General features: G+C 41.0%; 1 protein-coding gene across 3 annotated transcripts; it reads left to right on the top strand.

The window, feature by feature from the left end:
- Positions 1 to 11,036: 11,036 nt before the first annotated feature.
- On the top strand, positions 11,037 to 21,087 carry M6PR (mannose-6-phosphate receptor, cation dependent). Of its 3 annotated transcripts, XM_023741548.1 has the most exons (9): positions 11,037 to 11,274; positions 14,192 to 14,231; positions 14,426 to 14,605; positions 14,849 to 14,944; positions 15,932 to 16,098; positions 17,705 to 17,814; positions 18,091 to 18,221; positions 18,772 to 18,898; positions 19,768 to 21,087. In XM_023741548.1, exons 3-9 carry the CDS (start codon positions 14,427 to 14,429, stop codon positions 19,888 to 19,890), a joined length of 933 nt encoding a protein of 310 aa, XP_023597316.1. In that variant the 5' UTR covers positions 11,037 to 11,274; positions 14,192 to 14,231; position 14,426; the 3' UTR covers positions 19,891 to 21,087. The 3 variants fall into 3 exon arrangements, with proteins under 3 accessions (XP_023597316.1, XP_023597315.1, XP_004387313.1); XM_023741547.1 differs by lacking the exon at positions 14,192 to 14,231 and having other exon boundaries at positions 11,039 to 11,274; XM_004387256.2 differs by lacking the exons at positions 14,192 to 14,231; positions 14,849 to 14,944 and having other exon boundaries at positions 11,093 to 11,274.
- Positions 21,088 to 21,180: the final 93 nt, after the last annotated feature.

Below are 21,180 nucleotides of genomic sequence, written 5' to 3'. Positions count from 1 at the left end.
TTGTGGTATTTCTGTTAGAGCAGCACTAGATGACTAAGACAAGCATTATGCTCTTTTAAGATCTATATACTTAGTTACAGTAACTCAAGGAGTTGGATGGGAACCTTAGGGGGCAGTGAGTTTATGTTAATGGGGGATGAACAACTCAGAGAAGGAGGGTGAGAATCGTTGCACAGCTCAAATAATGTAATCAATGTCACTTAACTACACGTAGAAATGGTTGAATTGGTGTATATTTTGCTGCGCATATTCTCAACAACCACAAAATTAATTTTTTCAAAAAGGGGAAAAAAAACCCATTAATAATGGCATGAATGATAGCTTAATTCTCATCAAAAACCAAAGAGTAGAAAAAGAAATGAAATACCATCTTTAAAATGGTAAAAGAAAAGGACTACAAACACGGAATACTATATCCACCAAAAAGATTCATTAAAAATGAAAAGAAGAGGTTTTTATACATAGGCATTTTCAGAGCAAAGAAAACAGAATTTTTCATGAAAAGACTACCACTACAAGAAATACTAAAGGAAGTTCTTCATACTGAAAGTAAATAGCATAAAATGAAAAGTTAGACCTACAGGAAACACTGAAGAGCAGTGGCATCACTGGGGGATGCGGCGGGGTGCTGACTGTACCCAGTGACACTGTCAGAGGGGGAGACACCAAAATGATTGTCTATAAAATTTTTTGCAGTGTTTCAGCAGAATTTATTATTTTTTTATAAAAATATCCCTGTATTAGTTAGAACAAGAAAAACATTTTTCATAAGACCAGCTTACATGTATCAATACACCTACAAGGCTAAAACTCTGTGCTCATTTACTTTTTGAACCTTCTAATGCCTTCTAGTTAGAGCTGTCATAATTACCCAATTACAATGATGCTTCAAACCATGTGGTTTTGTATGCACATGCTACAAGCATGCACTGTTGTTTTCGTTGCTGCTGGTGTTTTTATAGTTGCTGGTTTTGTCAAATTTTCTGATGTTTTAGCTACAATATTGTGGTAATTAGTATTGTTAACCTGTATCAATAATTTTTTTGAGAACGAAGTAGTAATTAAACGAAAAGAAGGAGTGATATACGGGAATTGCAATTTATGGGTAACATCAGTACAAAAAACATTACTAAGGATTCTGTATGGTCTGATATGGGAGGAGGTCCATGGGAGGGGTGACACTATGAGTTACCGCACTGGGTGACTCCAATCCTAGTAACACCACTGCTGAAGAGCAACAGAAATGGTAAGTTTCTTAGTTACCTAATGCTGCTATGACAGAAACATCATAAGTGGATGGCTTTAACAAACAGAAATTTATTTTCTCACAGTTTAGAAGGTTAGAAGTCCAAACTCAGAGCAATGCTCGTGGGGAAGTCTTTCTCTCTCTGTCATCTCTGGAGGAAGGTCCTTATGTCTACATCTTCTGCGTCCTGTTTCTTTGGAGATCCCCATGTGTCTTGGCATCTATCTTATACCACGTCTCTCTCTGCTCACGTTCGATGTCTTTTTATATCTCAAAAGAGACTGACTCAAGACACACCCTACACTAATCCTGTCTCATTAACATAGCAAAGACAACCCATTCCCAAATGGGATTATAATCACAGGCATAGAGGTTAGGATTTACAATACGTATTTTAGGGGGGACACAATTCAATCCGTAACATTCCACCCTTTGGCCCCCAAAAATTCATCTCCTTGCCACATGCAAAACACATTCACCCCATCACATCATCCCAAAAGTCTTAAATCAACTCTAAGTCCAAATTCCATCCTGGGGCAAAATTTCTCTTCACCTGTGAACCTGTGAAATTTAGATTACAAGTTACCTGCTTCCAAAGTACAATAGTGGAACAGGAACAAGGTAGCCATTTCCATTACAAATGGGAGAAACTGAAGGGAAAGAAGTGATAACAGGCACCAAGGAAGTCCAAAACCCAGCAAAACAATTTACATTAGCTCTCAAGGCTTGAAAATAGTCCTCTGTTCTTTGAGACCATTTAGGCAATGGTCCCACCCGCCAGACTCTAGGTGTGGGCCACACCCTCTGGATTCTAGGTGGAGGCCCCTCAGCCCTGGGCTTCAGCTCTGCCTTCCAGGCCCTCTGGGACAGCAACCTTCTCCCGTGGCTTTAGGTGGCCCTGTTCTCCTAGTCCGAGTGGCGACCCCACCCCCTTGGCCCCAGCAGGCCCCGTTCTTCTGCCCCTTGGGCATGGCAGCCTGCTCCCTCAGCTTTAGAAGGTGGCCCCATCCCCCTGGTATACCTTAACAGCAGCCCTACACTTCAGAACTGAGTTGGTGAATATCCAGCTCCATAAAACGTAGGAGGCTGTGGCCCCACCTTTTGAGATCCAGGAGACCATGCCCCACCCTTTGAAGCTGAGAAAGCCCTGCTTCCCATGCTCCTTCCAACAGTTCTGCTGATTTCCAAGCTGCTCCAAGGATGGTCTTTTTCTTTTCTTGGAGGACAACAAATGTAACTCCTTTTGGCTTGTTTTCTACCTGTAGAATTCCAAGTAGCAGACAGTGTTTTTTCCTTTAGTTCTTTCTCTGTTCCCTTCAGTCTAAGCTGAAGGGTTTTTGCTGTGGTAGTTGGTTAGATTTATCAGTCACTGGCTTAATCTCTTTAACAAAAAATTGTGTAGCCACATCCTTAGTGAAAAATCCAGGACATGTGCCCTTAGTTTGTACAACAGAATCTTCCAAATCTTTAAGTTTTGTTTTCATTTTGTACAGTTTGTGTTTAAGTCCATCTCTTTCCTCTCGCATTTTACTATAAGTGGCCAGGAGAAATCACACAGCCTCCTTAACATCTTGCTTAGAAACATTCCTCAGCTAGATATCCAAGTTTATCACTTACAAGTTCTACCTTCCACCAAATATCTGAACATAATTCAGACAAGTTCCTTGGCACCGCATAAAAAGCACTGCCCATGTTCCATTGTCCATTCACATGTTCATCATTTTACTTCAAAGCCTCACCAGAAACAGATTTAACATCCACATTTCTAACAACATTTTATTGCTCACACCATATGTGTTCTCTAAGAGAGACTTTCTCTATAGCTCTCATTTCCTTCTAAGCCATCACCAGAACTGCCTTTGACATCCATTAATTCTACCAAAAACCCTTTCAAGGCACTCTAGGCTTTTACTACTAGGCACCTTAAAACTCTTCCAGCCTCCACCCATTACCCAATTCCAAAACCACTTCCACATTGTAAGTATTTGTTAGAGAAGCACCTCACTCCAGGTACCAAATTGTCTTAGTTTATTTAGTGCTGCTACGACCGAAATACCACAAGTGGATGGCTTTAACAAACAGAAGTTTATTGTCTCACAGATTAGGAGGCTAAAGTCCAAATTCAGAGTGCTGCTCAAGGGGAAGACTCTGTCTCCTGTGGAGGAAGGTTCTTGTCTCTTCAGCTTCTGTTTCCTGATACCTTGGGGATCTCCATGTGTCTTGGCATCTATTTTACCCCATCTCTCTCTCTCTACTCCCTTGTTTAATCTCTTTTCATATCTCAAAAGAGATTGACTCGAGACACACCCTACGCTAATCCTGTCTCACTAACATAGCAAAGACAATCTATTCCCAAATGGGATTATAAACACAGGCATAGAAGAATTTACAACGCATATTTTGGGGGTATACAATTCAATTCGTAACAGAAAGTATACTCAAACCAAATCAAACCCACTGCTGTCGAGACAATTCCAACTCATAGCAACCCTATAGGACACAGTAGAACTGCCCCATAGAGTTTCCAAGGAGCACCCGGTGGATTCGAACTGCCGACCTTTTGGCTAGCAGCTGAAGCACTTAACCACTACGCCACCAGGGTTTCCAGTAAGTATACAGGTACACGTAAAGGATTATATTTATTTTGCTTTCTCTTCTTAATTTCTTTAAAATAAACACAAAACAAAGGAAAATAAAAAATACAATAAATTGTAAACAAATAGCAAAATGGCAGACTGAAACCCAACCATATCAACAATTGAGTTCATCATAAGTAGACAAAATACATCAAATAAACGGCAGAGATTCTAAGACTAAAAGAAAAAGCAAGAACAAACTCTATGCCATTTATAATACATGCGTTTTAAATATGAAGACAGATAAATTGAAAAGAAAAGCCTGGACAAAGATATGCCGTGCAAGCAGTAAGCATAAGAAACCTGAAGTGGTGTATTAGTGTCCTATCACTGCTGTAGCAAATGATCACAAACTTAGTGGCTTAAAACAACATGAATTTATTTACCTAAAGTTCTGGAGGTCAGAAGTCTAAAATCAGGACTGTGTTCCTTCTGGAGCTTCAGAAAAAAATCCATTTCCTTGATTTTTCCACATGCATTCCTCAACTCATGGCCCCTTCTTCCATTTTCAAAGTGCTTCCCTCCAACCTCTGCTTCCATAATCGCATCTCCTTTTTCTGACTTTGATTCTACTGTCTCCTTGTAAAGACAGGCTTGATTACACTGGACCCACCTGGATAATCCAGCATAATCTTCCCTATCTCAAGATTGTTAACTTAATTCCATCTGCAAAGATTCTTTTGCCATATAAGGTAACATATTCACAGGTTCCAGCAATCAGGATGTGGACATCACAAATGGCTATATTAATATAAGCCAAAATAGATTCCAGAAAGTATTATGAGATACAAAAAGGTACATTTCATAATTATATGAGTCACTTAATCAAGCATACAGAACTGTAAATGATCATGTACCTAACAATAGAACTTCAAAACATATGAAGCAAAAACGGACAGAACGGAAGGGAAAAATAAATCCACATCGTAGTTAGAGAATTTAATACCTCTTCCTCAGTAACTGGTAAAACTATTAGAGCAAAACAAAAAAGAAGTAGGAATATAAAAGATCTAAAAACTACCATCAAACACCTTAAACTAACTGAAATTTACCTAACAAAATGGTATTCAACGACCACAGGATACACGTTTTTCCAACGCAAATGGCGTGTTTACCAATATGAATTATATACTGAGCCTGTAAGGATGGTGTGGCAGAGGCATCTGACCTCTTTGTCTACCTTCACAAGGGGGAAGGAGAATCATTACCAGCATAAACAGCCCAAGCCTGATTCTTACGAGGCAGAGGTCAGAAATGCCTCCACCCTGTAGTTTTTTACCAATTTTGACACCAACCATTCCTCCCGTGGTACTCTCTACCTCTCTCCTGGATTCGATAACTGGTTGCAATGGCCACACAGAACTCACAGACCATACTCACAGTTACGGGGTTTATTAGGGAAGTAACAAGTTACAATTCAGGTTCAGGAATGCTCAGGATACAGTTCTTCAATCAGGACAGCCTCTTCTCAGCCATGCTGCAGGCAGGTCTCTCTCTCTGGCCCTCGGCCCCTCAGCCTGGCCTCTGCTGTGCTCGGGCAAGTGTTACAAAGCTCTTTTAGCTCTGCCAATAGGTGCCCAGAGGCTCCCCACTCCACCAGTAAGCCTCGGCCCTAAGGCGATCAGCTCTAGCCCAGCAAACCTCGATCCACCAAGTGCCTGGAGGCACCCTACTGTGACAGCAAGTCTTCTGCCTGAAGGTGCTCAGCTTTTTTGCTCTGTGGGCCAAGAAGCCCACTGCACCATCTCCTGCCAGTCTCCTACCAGTCTCCTGATTCTGCTGCCATCGTTTCTCTGCCACTGCTTCTCACCACCATATAGCTTATTTACATTATTAGCAAGCTATCCAATCCCTTGGTGGGCCACAAGAACCTCATTTGCATAGTCCCACCCAGTCATCTGGTGGGAGTTACAGACTGTGGTTAGAAGGGCCACATAAAGTAATTCACTGAACTGCAGGGCCATAATACAACTTTAGATAAATTTCAAAAGTTTAAATTTTACAGATACATTATTTTACAACCATAGTAGAATCAATAACAAGAAAAATATCTAGTAAATTCCTAAATATCTGTAAATTAAATCACACACTTCTAAATAGCCTATTGATCAAAGAAGAAATAATTTAAAAAATTAGAAAATATTTCAAACTAAATGATTATGAAAATACAATATAAAAATTTCTCAAACACAGCTAAAACATTGCTTACAGGAACTCTGTAGCTTTAAATGAATAAAACAGAAAAGAAGAAAGGTTTAAAACAAATAATGTTTCCAATTTAAGAAGACAGAATACGAAATTAAAACCAAAAAATTTAAAAAATTCAAAACCAATATTTTTAATCAAACAATAGAAAAATTACTGACTATATAAATAACAGCCCCAAGCAACCACCAAATTTAAAAAGATCCCTGAGCAGATCAGAAATTGTGATGAGGTAGGATGTGACTGACAGTGTACTAAACCAAAAACTGTAACACAAAATTCATACAAAAGAAAGCTGTTGAGAGGTTAAAAAATCCTTCCCAACAAAGTCCCAGAGAAGTTCCTCACTCACAGTAAAAAATACAAAGCAAGAGCAGATCTGGGACAATTATCAGAGCAATGAATTGAAGGAAGCACCCAGAATATCTAGATGTGTCAGCATTTCCTCTCTTCTGCTTCTACTGAAAAGGAGGCATCCTCAGCATTTGATTTCAGGACAAAACTTCTAGAACGGCTTTCTAAACAAAGTGATCAATTTACCTGCATGAGGAGGAGGGTGTGTGTGGAGGTTGGGGGAGGGAGGTTATAGTCAATGATGAGGCTAGAGAAAAGCAAAGCAGAAACTAAACAAGGACTGCTAATTTCAAATTTTACCCATGGCAAGAACCTTGAGATCAGCTCTCTGTGGTCAGAGTTCTGATACAGAACACTCCAAGAATGGGCACTGAAGTCTGAGAAGCAGAGGAGTGACCTGGGTTACTTGCAAGAAGGAAAGGAGACCACACCCAAACCCCACACAAGCTAAGCTATTATCCAACCCACTCAATTGCATTTCTAGCCCTTTCTCGACTTCCAACCCATACACTTCCCTCCCTCCTGCCCAATGCTACACCAGGCAATAACCAAGAGTTAAGATTTCTGAAATCAAAATTTCAATTCATTACATAGATATTTATAATACCAGTGGCCGAGTCAGCAACCCCATGTGTTGCAGAGCAAAACTTCTTGCCATAGGATTTTCAAGGTTGTGTCCTTTCGGAAGCAGATCCCTAGGCCTTTCTTCTAAGGCACCTCTGGGTAGGTTCAAATAGTCAACCTTTCAGTTAGTAGTCAAGGGCTTAACTGTTTGCACCACTCAAGGACTCCACACACAGGCATACCTTGGAGATATTGTAAGTTCGGTTTCAGACCACCACAATAAAGCAAATATCACAATGAGTCACAAGAATTTTTTGGTTTCCCGGTGCATATAAAAGTTGTATTTACCCTATACTGTAGTCTATTAAGTGTGCAATAGCACTATGTCTGAAAAAGCAATGTACATGTTAATTAAAAAGTAGTTTCTTGCTAAAAAATGCTAATCATCATCTGAGTCTTCAGCGAGTCAAATCTTTTTGCTGATGAAGGGTCTTGCCTCGATGATGATGGCTGCTGACTGATCTGGGTGGTGTCTGCTGAAGGTTGGGGTGGCTGTGGCAATTTCTTAAAACAAGACAACAATGAAATTCACTGCATCAATTGACTCTTCCTTTCACAAAAGTTTTCTCCATAGCATGCAATGCTGTTTGATAGCATTTTACCCACAGTAGACCTGCTTTCAAAATTGGAGTCAATCCTCTCAAACCCTGCTGCTGCTTTATCAACTAAGCTTATGTAATACTCTACTTCCTTTGTTGTCATTTCAACAATGTTCACAGCATCTTAACCAGCAGTAGATTCCATCTCAAGAAACCACTTTCTTTGTTTATCCATAAGAAGCAACACCTGATTGGTTAAAGTTTTACCATGAGATTGCAGCAATTCAGTCACATCTTCATGCTCTACTTTTAATTCTAGTTCTCTTGCTATTTCCACCACATCTGCAGTTACTTCCTCCACGGAAGTCTTAAAACCCTCAAAGTAAACCATGATGGCTAGAATCAACTTCATCCAAACTCCTATTAATGTTGATATTTTGACCTCCTCCCATGAATCACAAATGTTCTTAATGGCATCTAGAATGGTGAATCCTTCCCAGAAGGTTTTCAATTTCTTTTGCCCAGATCCATCAGAGGAATCACTATCAACGGGAGCTATAGACTTATGAAATGTGTTTTTTACATAATAAGGCTTGAAAGTCGAAATTACTCCTTGATCCATGGGCTGCAAAATGGATGTTGGGTTAGTAGGCATGAAAACAACATTAATTTGCTTGTACATCTCCATCAGAGCTCTTGGGTGACCAAATGCTTGTCAATGAGCAGTAATATTCTGAAAGGAATCTTTTTTTTCTGAGCACTAGGTCTCTACAGTGGGCTTAAAATATTCAGTAAACCATGTTGTAAACAGATGTGCTGTCATCCAGGCTTGACTGTTCCATTTATAGAGCACAGGCTGAGTAGATTTAGCATAATTCTTAAGAGCCCTAGGATTTTTGGAATGACAAATGAGCATTGGCTTCAATTTAAAGCCGCTAGTTGCATTAGCCCCTAACAAGAGAGTCAGCCTGTCCTTTGAAGCTTTGAAACCCGGCACTGACTTCTCCTCTTTAGCTATGGAAGTCCTAGACGACATCTACTTCCAATATAAGGCTGTTTCGTCTATACTGAAAATCTGTTGTTTAGTGTAGCCATCTTTATCAGTTAGCTAGATCTTCTGGATAACCTGCTGCAGCTTCTACATCAGTACTTGCTGCTTCACCTTGCACTTTTATGTTACAGAGACGACTTCTTTCCTTAAACCTCATGAACCAACCTCTGTTAGCTTCAAACTTCTTCTGCAGCTTCCTCACCTCTCTCAGCCTCACAGAACTGCAGAGAATTAGGGCCTTACTCTGGATTAGGCTTTGGCTTAAGGGAATGTTGTAGCTGGTTTGATCTAACCAGACTTCTAAAACTTTCTCCGTGTCAGCAATAAGGCTGTTTCGTTTTGTTATCATTCCCGTGTTCACTAGAGTAGCACTTTTAATTTCCTTCAAGAACTTTTCCTTTGCATTCACAACTTGGCTAACTGGCACAAGAGGCCTAGCTTTCAGCCTGTCTCAGCTTTTGACATGCCTTCCTCACTAAGCTTAATCATTTCTAGCTTTTGATTTAAAGTGACAGACATGCGACTCTTCCTTTCACTTAAACACAGGCTGCTGTACGGTTATTAATTGGCCTAATTTCAATATTGTGTCTCAGGGAATAGGGAGGCCTGAAGAGAGGGAGAGAGACGGGGGAACGGCCGTTCAGTGGAGCAGTCCGAACACATGCATTTATCAATTAAGTTTGCCATCTTATATAGGCACGGTTCGCGGCATCCCAAAACAATCACAATAGTAACATCAAAGATTACAGATCACCATAACAGATATAATAATGAAAAAGTTTGAAATACTGTGAGAATTACCAAAATGTGACACTGAGACACAAAGAGAGCACGTGCTGTTGGAAAAATGGCATCAATAGACTTGCTCGATGCAGGGTTGTCGCAAACCTTCAATTTGTAAAAAATGCAATACCTGCAAAGTGCAATAAAGCAAAGCATAATAAAATAAGCTATGCCTGTATATATTTACCGTAATTAAAAAAAAAAAAATTGAATTCACCAAGCAATGAACATCAATTCTGAAAGTTCACCGTAACAGGGACGGTTGTCTTTGTTCTCTCCTGTAGTCCCAACACCTAGAACAGTGCTTGGTACATGGCAGTTACTCAGTAAATATTTACTGAATGAATTAATAAAAATAAGACATTAGAAATAACCTAAATGTCCAATACTAGTGACTCTGTAGACTATATGCCTGAGTTTTGAATACTGGTTCCATACTTAATAGCTATGTGACCCAAGACAAGTTACTTAACCTTTTTCCGCTTTAGTTTCCTCGCCTGTAAAGTTGGTATAACCTACTTCCTCATAACGTTGGTATGAAGATTAAGTGAATTAATATTTGTTTAAAGTACTTACAACAGTACCAGGCACATAGCGCTATGTGTTAGCTGTAATTATTACTGGGTTCAAAGCACCGTATTAGCTCTGATGAAGAAAGAAACATGAATATAAACCCACTCCCTATCCGCAAAGAACGAAAGAGGGACACACAAAAGCAACGTACTTTACGTTAAAACAGAATGAAATTAAGCTAAAGCCAGGTACAAGCAACAAGCGGGGATTCCGAGGAAGAAATGATTGTGAAGAGTGAATCCAAGAGCACCAGTATTTGAACTGAGTTTTCAAAACGAGTTGGACTTCAACAGATGACTACTAAGAAAAGCATGAGGGAAACAAAAAGATCTTAGCAAAGGCACAAATGCTGAAATTGTGTTGCTAGTTTCCTACGACGCCAAAAATGCCCAACGTGATGGAGCAAACGGGGAATTGAGAAGAAACTTCTGGCGAACAGATGAAGTTGCAGACTGTTAATCAAGCAAAATGGCACGAGATGGGAAAGAAACGATAATGATAAGGACAATATTACGTCCCAAGGTTCTAAACTGTAGAAAGGAAACAAAGAACAAAAGTGTCGTTAAGAAAGCCTGTGCCGCCACAACGCATCTGCTCCACGATCTCCTGAGACAAGACTCGAACACAGCAAACAGCGGAGCTACAGCTCTTGAACACGACGTACAATCTGAGTAACTACCGGAAGAAAGAGACCTGGCGTGAGAACCACCCCCACCAAGGGACCGGATGTCGGACCGCTTCCCATAACTTCCGCTTCCGCCGCCCGGCCTCATCTACCTACTTCAATCGGACCTAGCGAGGAGCGGATCTAGCGCGTGACCCCGCGTGATAGGGGCTCTTGAGCCGAGAGGCCCTGGGAGGGACCCCATTGGTAGAAAGCGATTCGAAAAGGCGGAACTTAACTTGAAAAACTCGATAATGATTGGAGTTGGTGGGCCAAAGGCGGAGTTAAACGCATTTCAATATTGCCCAATCAACGTTTAGTATTAGCATAGATATCGGGAAAGGGAAAGCGGTGAAATCGTTCTGTGGTCACATGCCGCGTGGTCTAGTGGGAGGAGCAGTTGCCCAGCGGCCACTTGGAGCTTCCTGTTTCCGGTTCCCGGAGTGCGGCACTGCGAGGCGCCCGGGGGAACGCTGGCCTCTGACACAAACTCTGGGACCGGGGTCCGCGGCTGGCCCCTCGCTGGCTTCGTCTCCCAGCCCCAGACAGGAATTCACCGGGGCATTTTGAGCGGTGGATACTCCCTTTGCCCGTGGCACGTGAGTATGAGGGGCGTGGAGTAGGAGGGTGACTAGGGAGCGCTTACTCCTCGACGTCTGTGACAGGAGCCGGGATCGGCGGTCTGTCTTGGCCATGGTTCTGATCCGGCTAAGGAGCCCTAGGATAGAATGGAGGCGGAGACGTGAGGGCAGGGAGCTAGAGCCCCGAAGGGACCTCCGAGACCAAGGAGGAAATTTACATATATTCGAAAGTCAGGGAAAGGAAGGTCCCCAGGTTTGGAGTCTGTGTGAGGTGTCACTGGGTACTTGACAAGGAAGTTTGGCCGGCATCGTGGAGGGAGGTAAAGTGGCATCATTTGGAGAGAGTATGGCTTTAAGTAGTTGGAAATCCAGGAGACTAGATTGAGGGAGAATTTCCAGAGCACTAGGAAGAGATTTGAGGGGAATGCCTGTAAAGTGTGGAGAAGAGCACTAATACAGAGATTATCTTGTGTTCCTCTTTGTTGGGAGCTTCCGCTCTTGGGATATAGAACTACAAAGTCTGAGGCGCTTTCTCTCTGTAGCTCTTTCAGCATTGGACCTTTTAACTAATTGGCGCTGCTCTTCTGGAATATGTAGGCTGCTAAAGGCAAGGGAAACGAATAAGGGCTGCTATGTCAGAAATGAGCGAGCGAGAAGAAGGTAGATATGCCATTCAGAAATGGAAAATGGCCATGGCTAATCTTGAGGGGTGAGGAAGTGAGTGGGACAAATGGCCCAATTCCTGGAGTAATCATTAGCCATCCCAATAAAGGAGAATTTTTTACATTACCAAATAGATCTGTTGTTGTAGAATAAGCAAATTGAAGGGAATTTTTCAAGATTGTAAAATCCTGCCCTGTGTTTCCAAAGCATCTAGACAAACCTTGAGAATCTAATGTAGCACATTTAAAAAGGGAGCACTGAGCCTTTGCATTGTTGCACCGCTGTATTTGTTAGAAGTTTTCCAGCAAATATCTTTATGCCATAAATAGTCTAAGTTGCCCCAGTAACTTCACACGTTTGATACTTGTGTGGATTAGGGCAAGCAACTTAACCTTTGTAAGCCTCAGTTTCCTCATCTTTAAAATGGGGGAAATAATACTTTTCTGATTGTTTTGAGGATTAGCGAACATAATTTAGGTAAAGCACTTAGAGCAAATGCAACTGAATCAAATAATATCGTGTGAGTGCGCATATGTATATATACATATATGTATGTGTGTGTGTATGTATGTATGTTGGTATATATAGCCAAATCTTAAGCAGGAAAGAAAAATAAATTTAACTGCTGTGCCGTTCTCATCCTACCTTTTTGAACCAAAAAGCGAATGAAAGATTTTTCAGCTTAACTAATGCTGACTGCAGGGTATTTAACCCTTCATCACTTCCCAGTTTTGTGAGTTTCTTTGTTCTGTTTTGGGAAAAGAAATCAACCCTTAACAGATAAGGAACTAACTCTGAGGCCAAAGAACACAGCCTTCCACGTGGTCATCCTCCAGAAAATTGCTTCTGGGGGGAAAAAATCTTGAAAGCCTAGAATATTGAAATTTTAAATTAAATTCTGAGAGAATATTAGGAAATTGGCATGCCAGATCTCTCTAACGAGGGGCGACTCCTGGTTCTTTTTAGTGAATCAGCTGGTCACGTTGTGTGTTGAACAGTAGGTTAGTTTAGGAAGGTGGGAGTTGGAGGTGTGAGTTCTTTATTCCACCTCCTAGTCAACTGTATGAGGAATCACTTCCCCACACCTGTTGTGTCAGAAAGCATCACTTTAGCTGCCTACTCTCATTCACAAGAAATTAGTCTGAAAGGGGATGTACATTCATTTATCTTTACACTTGTTGGTACCTGTTAAGTTCTGCCTACTTCAGGTTTTATATTCAAAAACTGCAGTTGAGTCAGTGGAAAAGTTACAGGACTTTAAAGAGTTCTCAAACCAAAGATCAGATGTGTAGTCTGGAAGCATTTATTAGAGAAAATTTTGGAACAATTGTATCTTTGTATCACAAAAATTAGTGATACTTTTATGAAGTTTTAGGTCCCTGGGTGGCACAAACAGTTTACAGTCAGCCCCTAACCTAAAAATTAGTGGTTCGAACCCACCCAGTGGTGCCATGGAAGAAAGACCTTGTGATCCACTTCTGTAAAGATTACAGCCAAGAAAACCCTACAGAGCCTTTCTGCTCTGTAACACATGGGGTCGCCATGAGTTGGAATTGATTCAATCACAGAGGTTTAGTTTTTTTAATAATGGCGTGAGGGATCATTAATGGGTACCAGAGTGCAGTCTTGTGCAAGGGTAAATCAGTGTGTTCTGGGTACAGAAATGCACTAGAGAAGAGAAAATGAGTTTGAGAAATAGGGAGACTTGTATTTCCATTCGCAGAATAATACAAGCCAGCAAGAGTATTAGATTTACTAAATAGTAAAGTGGCTTGGTGATTCCCAGTAGTTGTCAGCAATTTGTAACATAGAAAGATAACTATACTTAGTGGATGGAAATCTAGGTGTGACTTGTAGAGCCTGAGAAGGTGAGTTTTGGCAGACTTCTTCAACCATTTTGACCTAGCGAGTGTTGTTCTCCCTATAACTCATATGATGAAATAATTTTTAGAGAAGATGAGACATTAAAGTAGATAAATGTCAAGTTGTGTTTATTTCCATTCAGTATTCTTACGATTAATATAAACATCTTTCTGTGTTTTTTCATGTTTCTCAATAACTTCCAACTTATCACGTTTAAGTTGTAATCTGAGTGTTTTGTTAGGCACAGCCGCTGGTTTGAGCTGTATTTATGAACTAGTATTAGATAAACTTTGAATAAGATCTAACTTTTTGCCAAACAGTAATGGAGCAAGGATGTCTCCACTCAAGTGATCATAATTAATTCTTTTTGTTCTTTCTCTTCCCTCTTTTTTTCTTCTCATCACCATAGTTCGTTCTGAAGGACTCACATGTGAATTAGACTGAAAGTTGTGAGTTTCCTGATATTAAAATGTAATACTTGTAAGAAAAAAATTTTTAATGTGCTACTTGTTGCATATGCCAAAGAATTCTATACTTTCTGCAGAATTGAAATACCATTCATTCATTACAGGTTCCTATGTTTTCTTTCTTTTCTTTCTCCCCGATCCCTCCCTTCCCCAACATACATACTCTTTCCCAAAAGGATGCTCCCCTTCTACAGCTGCTGGAGGACTGGGCTGCTCCTGCTGCTGCTCCAGGCTGTGGCAGTGAAGGTATCCTGGCAGACAGAAGAAAAATCCTGCGACCTGGTAGGAGAAAAGGGTAAAGAGTCAGAGACGGAGTTGGCTCTACTGAAGAGGCTGAAACCACTTTTTAACAAAAGGTAAAATGAGAAGAACCTTAAAGGGACTTGAGATGAAATAGTTTTTTCCCTCTTCTTACTAATTTTACTTCATTATTACTATGGAGGGAATACAGGTACAATAACCTTCTCTGAGAGACAGTTCTAATCCGAATTTTAGCAATATTGGTCTTACTTGGCCATGATACCGTGCTATCGTTTATGATAAAAAGCGTACTCTCAGAAGTTTTTAGTAGCTATTTGCAATTCTCTTACCTTATGCAGAAAAGTAGCTGCTGTAAGACTGGATCCAAGAGATCAGCTTGGGAATTCAAGCCTGTTTGATATCTGTCATGGATTGAATTATGTCCCCCCAAAAATGTACGTGTCAGTTTGGCTGGGCCATGATTCCTGGTACTGTGTGATTTTCCTATATGTTGTAAATCCTGCCTCTATGGTGTTAATGAAGGAGGATGGGTGGCAGTTGGGTTAGTAAGGCACACTCAGTCTACAAGATTGGATTGTGTCCTGAGGCAGTCTCGTGAGATATAAAAAAGTGAGCAGTGAGACGGGGACCTCATACCATCAAGAAAGCAGTGCTGGGAGCAGAGCGCATCCTTTGGACCGGGGTCCCTGCATAGAGAAGCTCCTAGTCCGGGGGAACACCGAAGAGAAGGCCAACAGAGAGAGAAAGCCTTCCCCTGGAGCTGATGCCCTGAATTTGGACTTTTAACCTACTTTGACTGTGAGGAAATAAACTTCTCTTTGCTAAAAACATCTACTTGTGGTATTTCTGTTATAGCAGCACTAGATGACTAAGACAATCTCTAAGTGTAATAGGACTTTAGCAGTATCAGGTAAATATGTTTAAGCCTATGTAAAATCACCATAACTGTAGGAATCTTCCGATACATTAATCTGAAAACCAGTTGCCGTTGAATTGGCCCTGACTCGTGGTGAACCCCATATGTGTCAAAGTAGAACTGTGCTCTGTTGGGTTTTCAGTGGCTGATTTTTCAGGCACCTCTAGGGAAGGTGATCTTTAAGGAATGAGGAAATATCCCATGAACACAGACACATTCATAGGGAAATAGTAGCTAATACTTAGCCTAGATATCACGTATTCTAGAAATACATAGAGTACTTGTCTTGGGTGGTATATTTTAATCCATCGTCATCAGCAATGGTGACGGTCTGTCCTGGTGATGGATGTCTTACGATTCAAGAAATACTGTTTACTATTACGTTTAGCCATGATGTCATAGAAGTAAATCAAGCACAGCCGTTCTTTTGTTTAAAAGAAGAGAGCCTGCTTTTCCTGAGGCTGATAGCCAATAACTCCTTTTTTCTTCTCACTCCTCCTTACAGCTTTGAGAGCACTGTTGGCCAGGGCCCAGACACATACATCTACATGTTCAGGGTATGCCGGGAAGCTGGTAACCACACATCTGGGGCAGGCCTGGTGCAGATCAGCAAAAGTAACGGGAAGGAGACGGTGATAGGGAGACTCAATGAGACGCACATCTTCAATGGAAGTAAGAGTCTCCCTGTTGATGGATTGATCCCATGTCAGTCCCTCTGGCAATCCTGGATGTCTCGACTTTTCTCAGTCCCTTTAGCATGGCGTAGTATATATGGTTCAGCGCACCTGAGACGCTCAACCACGGGATGTCTGTTTTCATAGCTGTTCTGGCCCAGGGCTCATGACGTGTGCATTTTAAAGTTAGTGAAAAGCTTATGCAGAAAGAAGAATCTAGTGAAATACTTATCAAATACTACCAAATACGTAACTTTCACGCTAGGCATAAAAATATCCAACCCCACTAGGGAAGGTAACTGAAATAGAAGAATTTGTTATTATCTGTAAAGAATCTGGCGGAAAGAGTTAAAATGGCAATTGCTGCTTGTAGTTTTAATTATATTTGCATGCCTTATGGGGCTAAGCAAGCAAATAAATTCCTGAAGAAGATCCCAGAGCTGGTGGAAACTGATAGAAGAATAAGCTTTCTGCACCTTGGTTTTTCCCTAAATGAAAAGTCTATTCCTTGGGGAAAGAATAACAACAATAATAGTAATGATAATTATACAGTAACAATGACAAAATGACAAAAACTATGAGAATACTAAAAAAAAAAACCACTGACTTTTCTCATTAAATTAATCAAATGTTGCCAGTTAAATTTTGAGTCTAACCTTGGTAAGCTGGTCAGTCTACAAAAATTTCCCCACCAATTTGTGCTATGGTGGTGGTAACCAAAAACCAAACCCATTGCCATCGAGTCGATTCCAACTCATAGCGACTGTACAGGACAGAGTAGAACTGCCCCATAGAGTTTTCAAGGTGGTGATAGTCCTCAAAAATCATAAAATCATATGATTTTTGGAAAGGACTGTGTTGAGTACCTATATTCTAATTCCCTACCTTAAGCAGACAAATAACTAAATTTTCAAATGCAGATGATTCGCTCTTTAGTATATTGTAAAGAGTTTGGGCGAAGGGTCAAAAGACCCTGGGTTCTTGACCAAGCTCATACTTAACTAGTTCTATGACCTTGAAAAATCATATCACAGTGTTGATCTTGTTTTCTCATATTCAAAATTAGAAGGTGAATTCTTACCTTATTCACCTTACATGACTTGAGAGAATCAAGCAAGATGTTTTGCAAAAGACCTTTGAACACAGGAAATACTGAGGAAGAAATGTAGTCCAGTCTTAAGAATTACCTACTTTCAATTTATCTGTGGCTAATTTTAAATCTTAAATGGGCTTTCCCCTGCTACCCAGTGATTGTATGGCCCCTCTTCTTTAGCTGTTAGCAGTTATTCAGAAAAGGTGAATCAGTGTTAAATAAAGGCATGGATCATAATTAGTGTTGCACTGTCGGTTGCCTGCCTTTAATGTGGAAAATTAAGATTTTTATTGTAGGAGTTAACTGATTCTTGGTTGTCTTAAACAAGAGAACCTAAAGCTGTTGTAAGGAAGCAAGTTTTAACTTGGCATTTCTGATGCACAGAGCTCTTACTGATGAAGGTTGTTTAACACCAGTCTCACTGAACTCCTCGGTTCCACTTTGCTGTATAACCAGATCTGCCTTTGGTTTCCCCTCACTCCATAGCTCCATTCTTCTTGTCCCTGCTCAGGTAATTGGATCATGCTGATTTATAAAGGAGGTGATGAATACGACAGCCACTGTGGCAAGGAGCAGCGTCGTGCAGTGGTGATGATCTCCTGCAACCGACACACCCTAGCGGTGAGGCATCATGGGGTGTATAAGCCTAGGGAGGTGATAAGACCAACCTGAGGTGGGAGAGAACTTCCAAAGGGGGCAAGATGCATTGGATGGACATGAGAAAACTGGGAGTGCAATTTTTCCTTATGTCATAGACATCCATCTCCCATCATTCGTGGAAAATACGTTATTAAACCAGGAGGAGCAAATATTTTTGGGTTTTGTGTGTTTTTTAGATAGGAATCAGAAGAAAACACTTTACTTCATAATTGTTGGGTTCTGTCCTCTGATCATTAGGACAATTTTAACCCTGTATCTGAGGAGCGAGGCAAAGTCCAAGATTGTTTCTACCTCTTTGAGATGGATAGCAGCCTGGCCTGTTCCCCAGAGATCTCCCACCTCAGTGTGGGTTCTATATTACTTGTCACGTGAGTACTTTCTCTTATCACTCCAAGACCTTTTTTTTTTTTTTTAAGAATAACTATTTAGTGATACATGAGACATGAGTACGAATTGTGTGTGTGCTTTATGCTGTAATTGAGGGGGAAGAACTTTGTAAAAATTTTCTTAAAACTCGACTATGCAAGTTAATAAAATGAATAGGTTTAATGTTTTGTCCCAATAAATATTTGTATTTTGGGGTGCTTTTTTGTTTTCCTGTGGAGGGCTGGACAGTTTTTAATATGGTCCCATTAGATTATTAGAACTACTGGAGAAATGGAATCATATATATAAGTGAGTTGGAAACACATACACTGCATGTCTCATTTTTTCTGAGCATTTTGCTTTTCTGAGACTGACAACTTTAATTGGTTATCTAAGGAAGCTACCAGCCCTGTTTCTCATTCAGCGTTATTACCGTTTTTTACAGAACACAGCTTAGGGAACAGTTAACTAAGGAATATAGAGATTATTCCTTTGTGTCTGAGTTTTACTGTTTCTCAGTTTTTAACTATAGCTGTCCTTCTTCCTCTACAGGTTTGCATCACTGGTGGCTGTCTATATCATTGGGGGATTTCTATACCAGCGACTGGTGGTGGGAGCCAAGGGGATGGAGCAATTTCCCCACTTAGCCTTCTGGCAGGATCTTGGCAACCTCGTAGCCGTAAGTAATAGGACAGCTGGCTGAGTCTACAGCCTGCTTACAAGGTTGGGTGACCAACTGTCCTGTGTTGCCCAGGACTGGGAGCTTCCTGGGACATGGAGCTTTTGGTGCTAAAACTGCAAAAGTCCCAGGCAAACCAAGAAAGTCAGTTGCCCTGAAGTACAAAGTAATAAGAGGTATACCATCTTAATTTCTGGCCTAAGACTTTGTTAGAAGATCAACACTGTCAATTAGATGATATCTTCTCTTAAGTCCTGTTTAGCTATTAAGGGCGTTTAGGTGGAGGGAATGGAGCCCTGGCGGCACAATGGTTAAGTACTCAGCTGCTAACCAAAAGGTGGGTGGTTCAAACCACCAGTGGCTCCGAGAGAAAAAAGACCTGACGATCTGTTCCCGTAAGATTTGTTACATGCTGTCCAGTTGATTCCAACTCATAGCGACCCTATGGGACAGAGTAGAACTGCTCCATAGGGTTTCTTAGGCTGCAGTTGTTACGGGAGCAGATTGCCAGGTCTTTTCCCCCAAGGAGCTGCCGGTGGGTTCGAGTCACCAGCCTTTCAGTTAGCAGCTGCGAGCTTAACCACTGCACCACCTGCACTCCTTCCCGTAAAGATTATAGCCTAGGAAACCCTATAGGATCCTATAGGGTCACTGTGAGTCAGAATCGACTCGACAGCGCCCAACAAGATGGAGAGAAGGAGACTCACCCTATAGCTCCCTTTTTCACTGATTCTTCGATCTTTTGAGTTTCCTGTTCATTATCCCTGGAGAAAACCAGTTCTTGCCACATTTTTAGACCGTAAATATACCTTACTTTACCCTAAAGTTGGATGTTCTAAATTATTTTCTTCCTTGTATTTTCCTTACAGGATGGTTGTGACTTTGTGTGCCGTTCTAAACCCAGAAATGTGCCTGCTGCGTATCGTGGTGTTGGGGATGACCAGCTTGGGGAGGAGTCAGAAGAAAGAGATGATCATTTATTACCAATGTGATTGCACTTTAAATGTCCAGCCTCTTCAATCCCCTAAACCAAAGCATACCCAGCCAGATTTCTCAAGTGTCACTCACCACTCTCATCTCATCCCACCCTTCATACTACTCTTGGCTTTTCACTTTGCTTTTTGTCTTCTCACTAGAACTCCCTTTTGCTCCTTATTTTGTTGTAGAGGTACAATTGTAGGATAGAGGTAATAGGGCCAGTGACAGCAGAGGCTACTGGACTATCACTTGGTATCAGAAGATACAGATAGGATAGTGATAGTGGGCAAAAGGGTGTGGAAGGCCCCCTGGCCTTTTTTTTAAACACATTTTCACAAGTTTTTGAGACACTGGATTCCTTTAATTTAAAAAAAAAAAAGCAGACACATTTATACAAGTTTTAGTTGTTTTCACACTGTTACTCTACTCTAGGCTCCATGAGAATCTGGATGGAATTTCTTGCTGCTTGGAACTGCCTTGCAGTGGTTACTTGGTTGCAGCCCAAGTTGTAAAGCACTGCTATTTGGTCTGAACCTGGAGAGGTCCTAGACTCACTTCTCCCACCTGTGATTACAATGGGGAAAATGTGAAATGTTCCCAGTTACAGTATTATAAGGTATCATTTGTTGGCATTGGGGTGACTTTTATAGCTTGGATTGGGTCCTGGATTGTGGGTTTGTCAGTTTGTATATAGCCAAAATGCCTAATACAGAAACCCAGTCAGTTGGAAAGGGAGATGAAACTGACCTATGCTACAGGGGTTCCAGAAAAGGAAAACCAGCATACCTTGTAGTGTGATCTCCTTGATTTTCTTTGCACGTTTGTAGTAAAAGCTGGCAAAGCTTTTATTCCTAAGAGGTTTCCCTCTACCGGTATTTCTAAACATATATTGCACTTTCTTCCCAGGCATGTCATTTTGACCATTTTTTTTTTCCAATTCTCTGGAAAGGGAATGAAGTGCAAGTGAGGCATCTAGGACTCTGCTGTCCTCTGCTCTGGGTGTGGAACGCTGCTGCACCTGTCCCTTCTGCTGGCTCAGGGAAGTGTCATCTTGCCCACATTTCTGTGGTACAGGTTTTTCCATCTTTTGATGCTTCCACCTTTCTGTTTCGGCCATGTGCCCAGAAGTGTGGGCTGATCTTTCTGTAATAGTGAACCCCTGGGCCACTGAAGAGTACAGTGGCTCCAGTGGACAAAAAAAAAAAGATGAATGAGTCAATAGGTAAAGGGCCTCTTTTATAGGCTGTAGAAGAAAAATGAAGTTATTTCATCTTTAGACTTTCAATACCATAGGAATGATTTTT

The sequence above is a fragment of the Trichechus manatus genome, unplaced genomic scaffold (assembly GCF_000243295.1).
Source record: "Trichechus manatus latirostris isolate Lorelei unplaced genomic scaffold, TriManLat1.0 scaffold00182, whole genome shotgun sequence".
Classification (NCBI taxonomy): domain Eukaryota; kingdom Metazoa; phylum Chordata; class Mammalia; order Sirenia; family Trichechidae; genus Trichechus; species Trichechus manatus.
The sequence above is the reverse complement of the archived record's forward strand: the minus strand, read 5'-3'. Positions and strand labels throughout refer to the sequence as shown.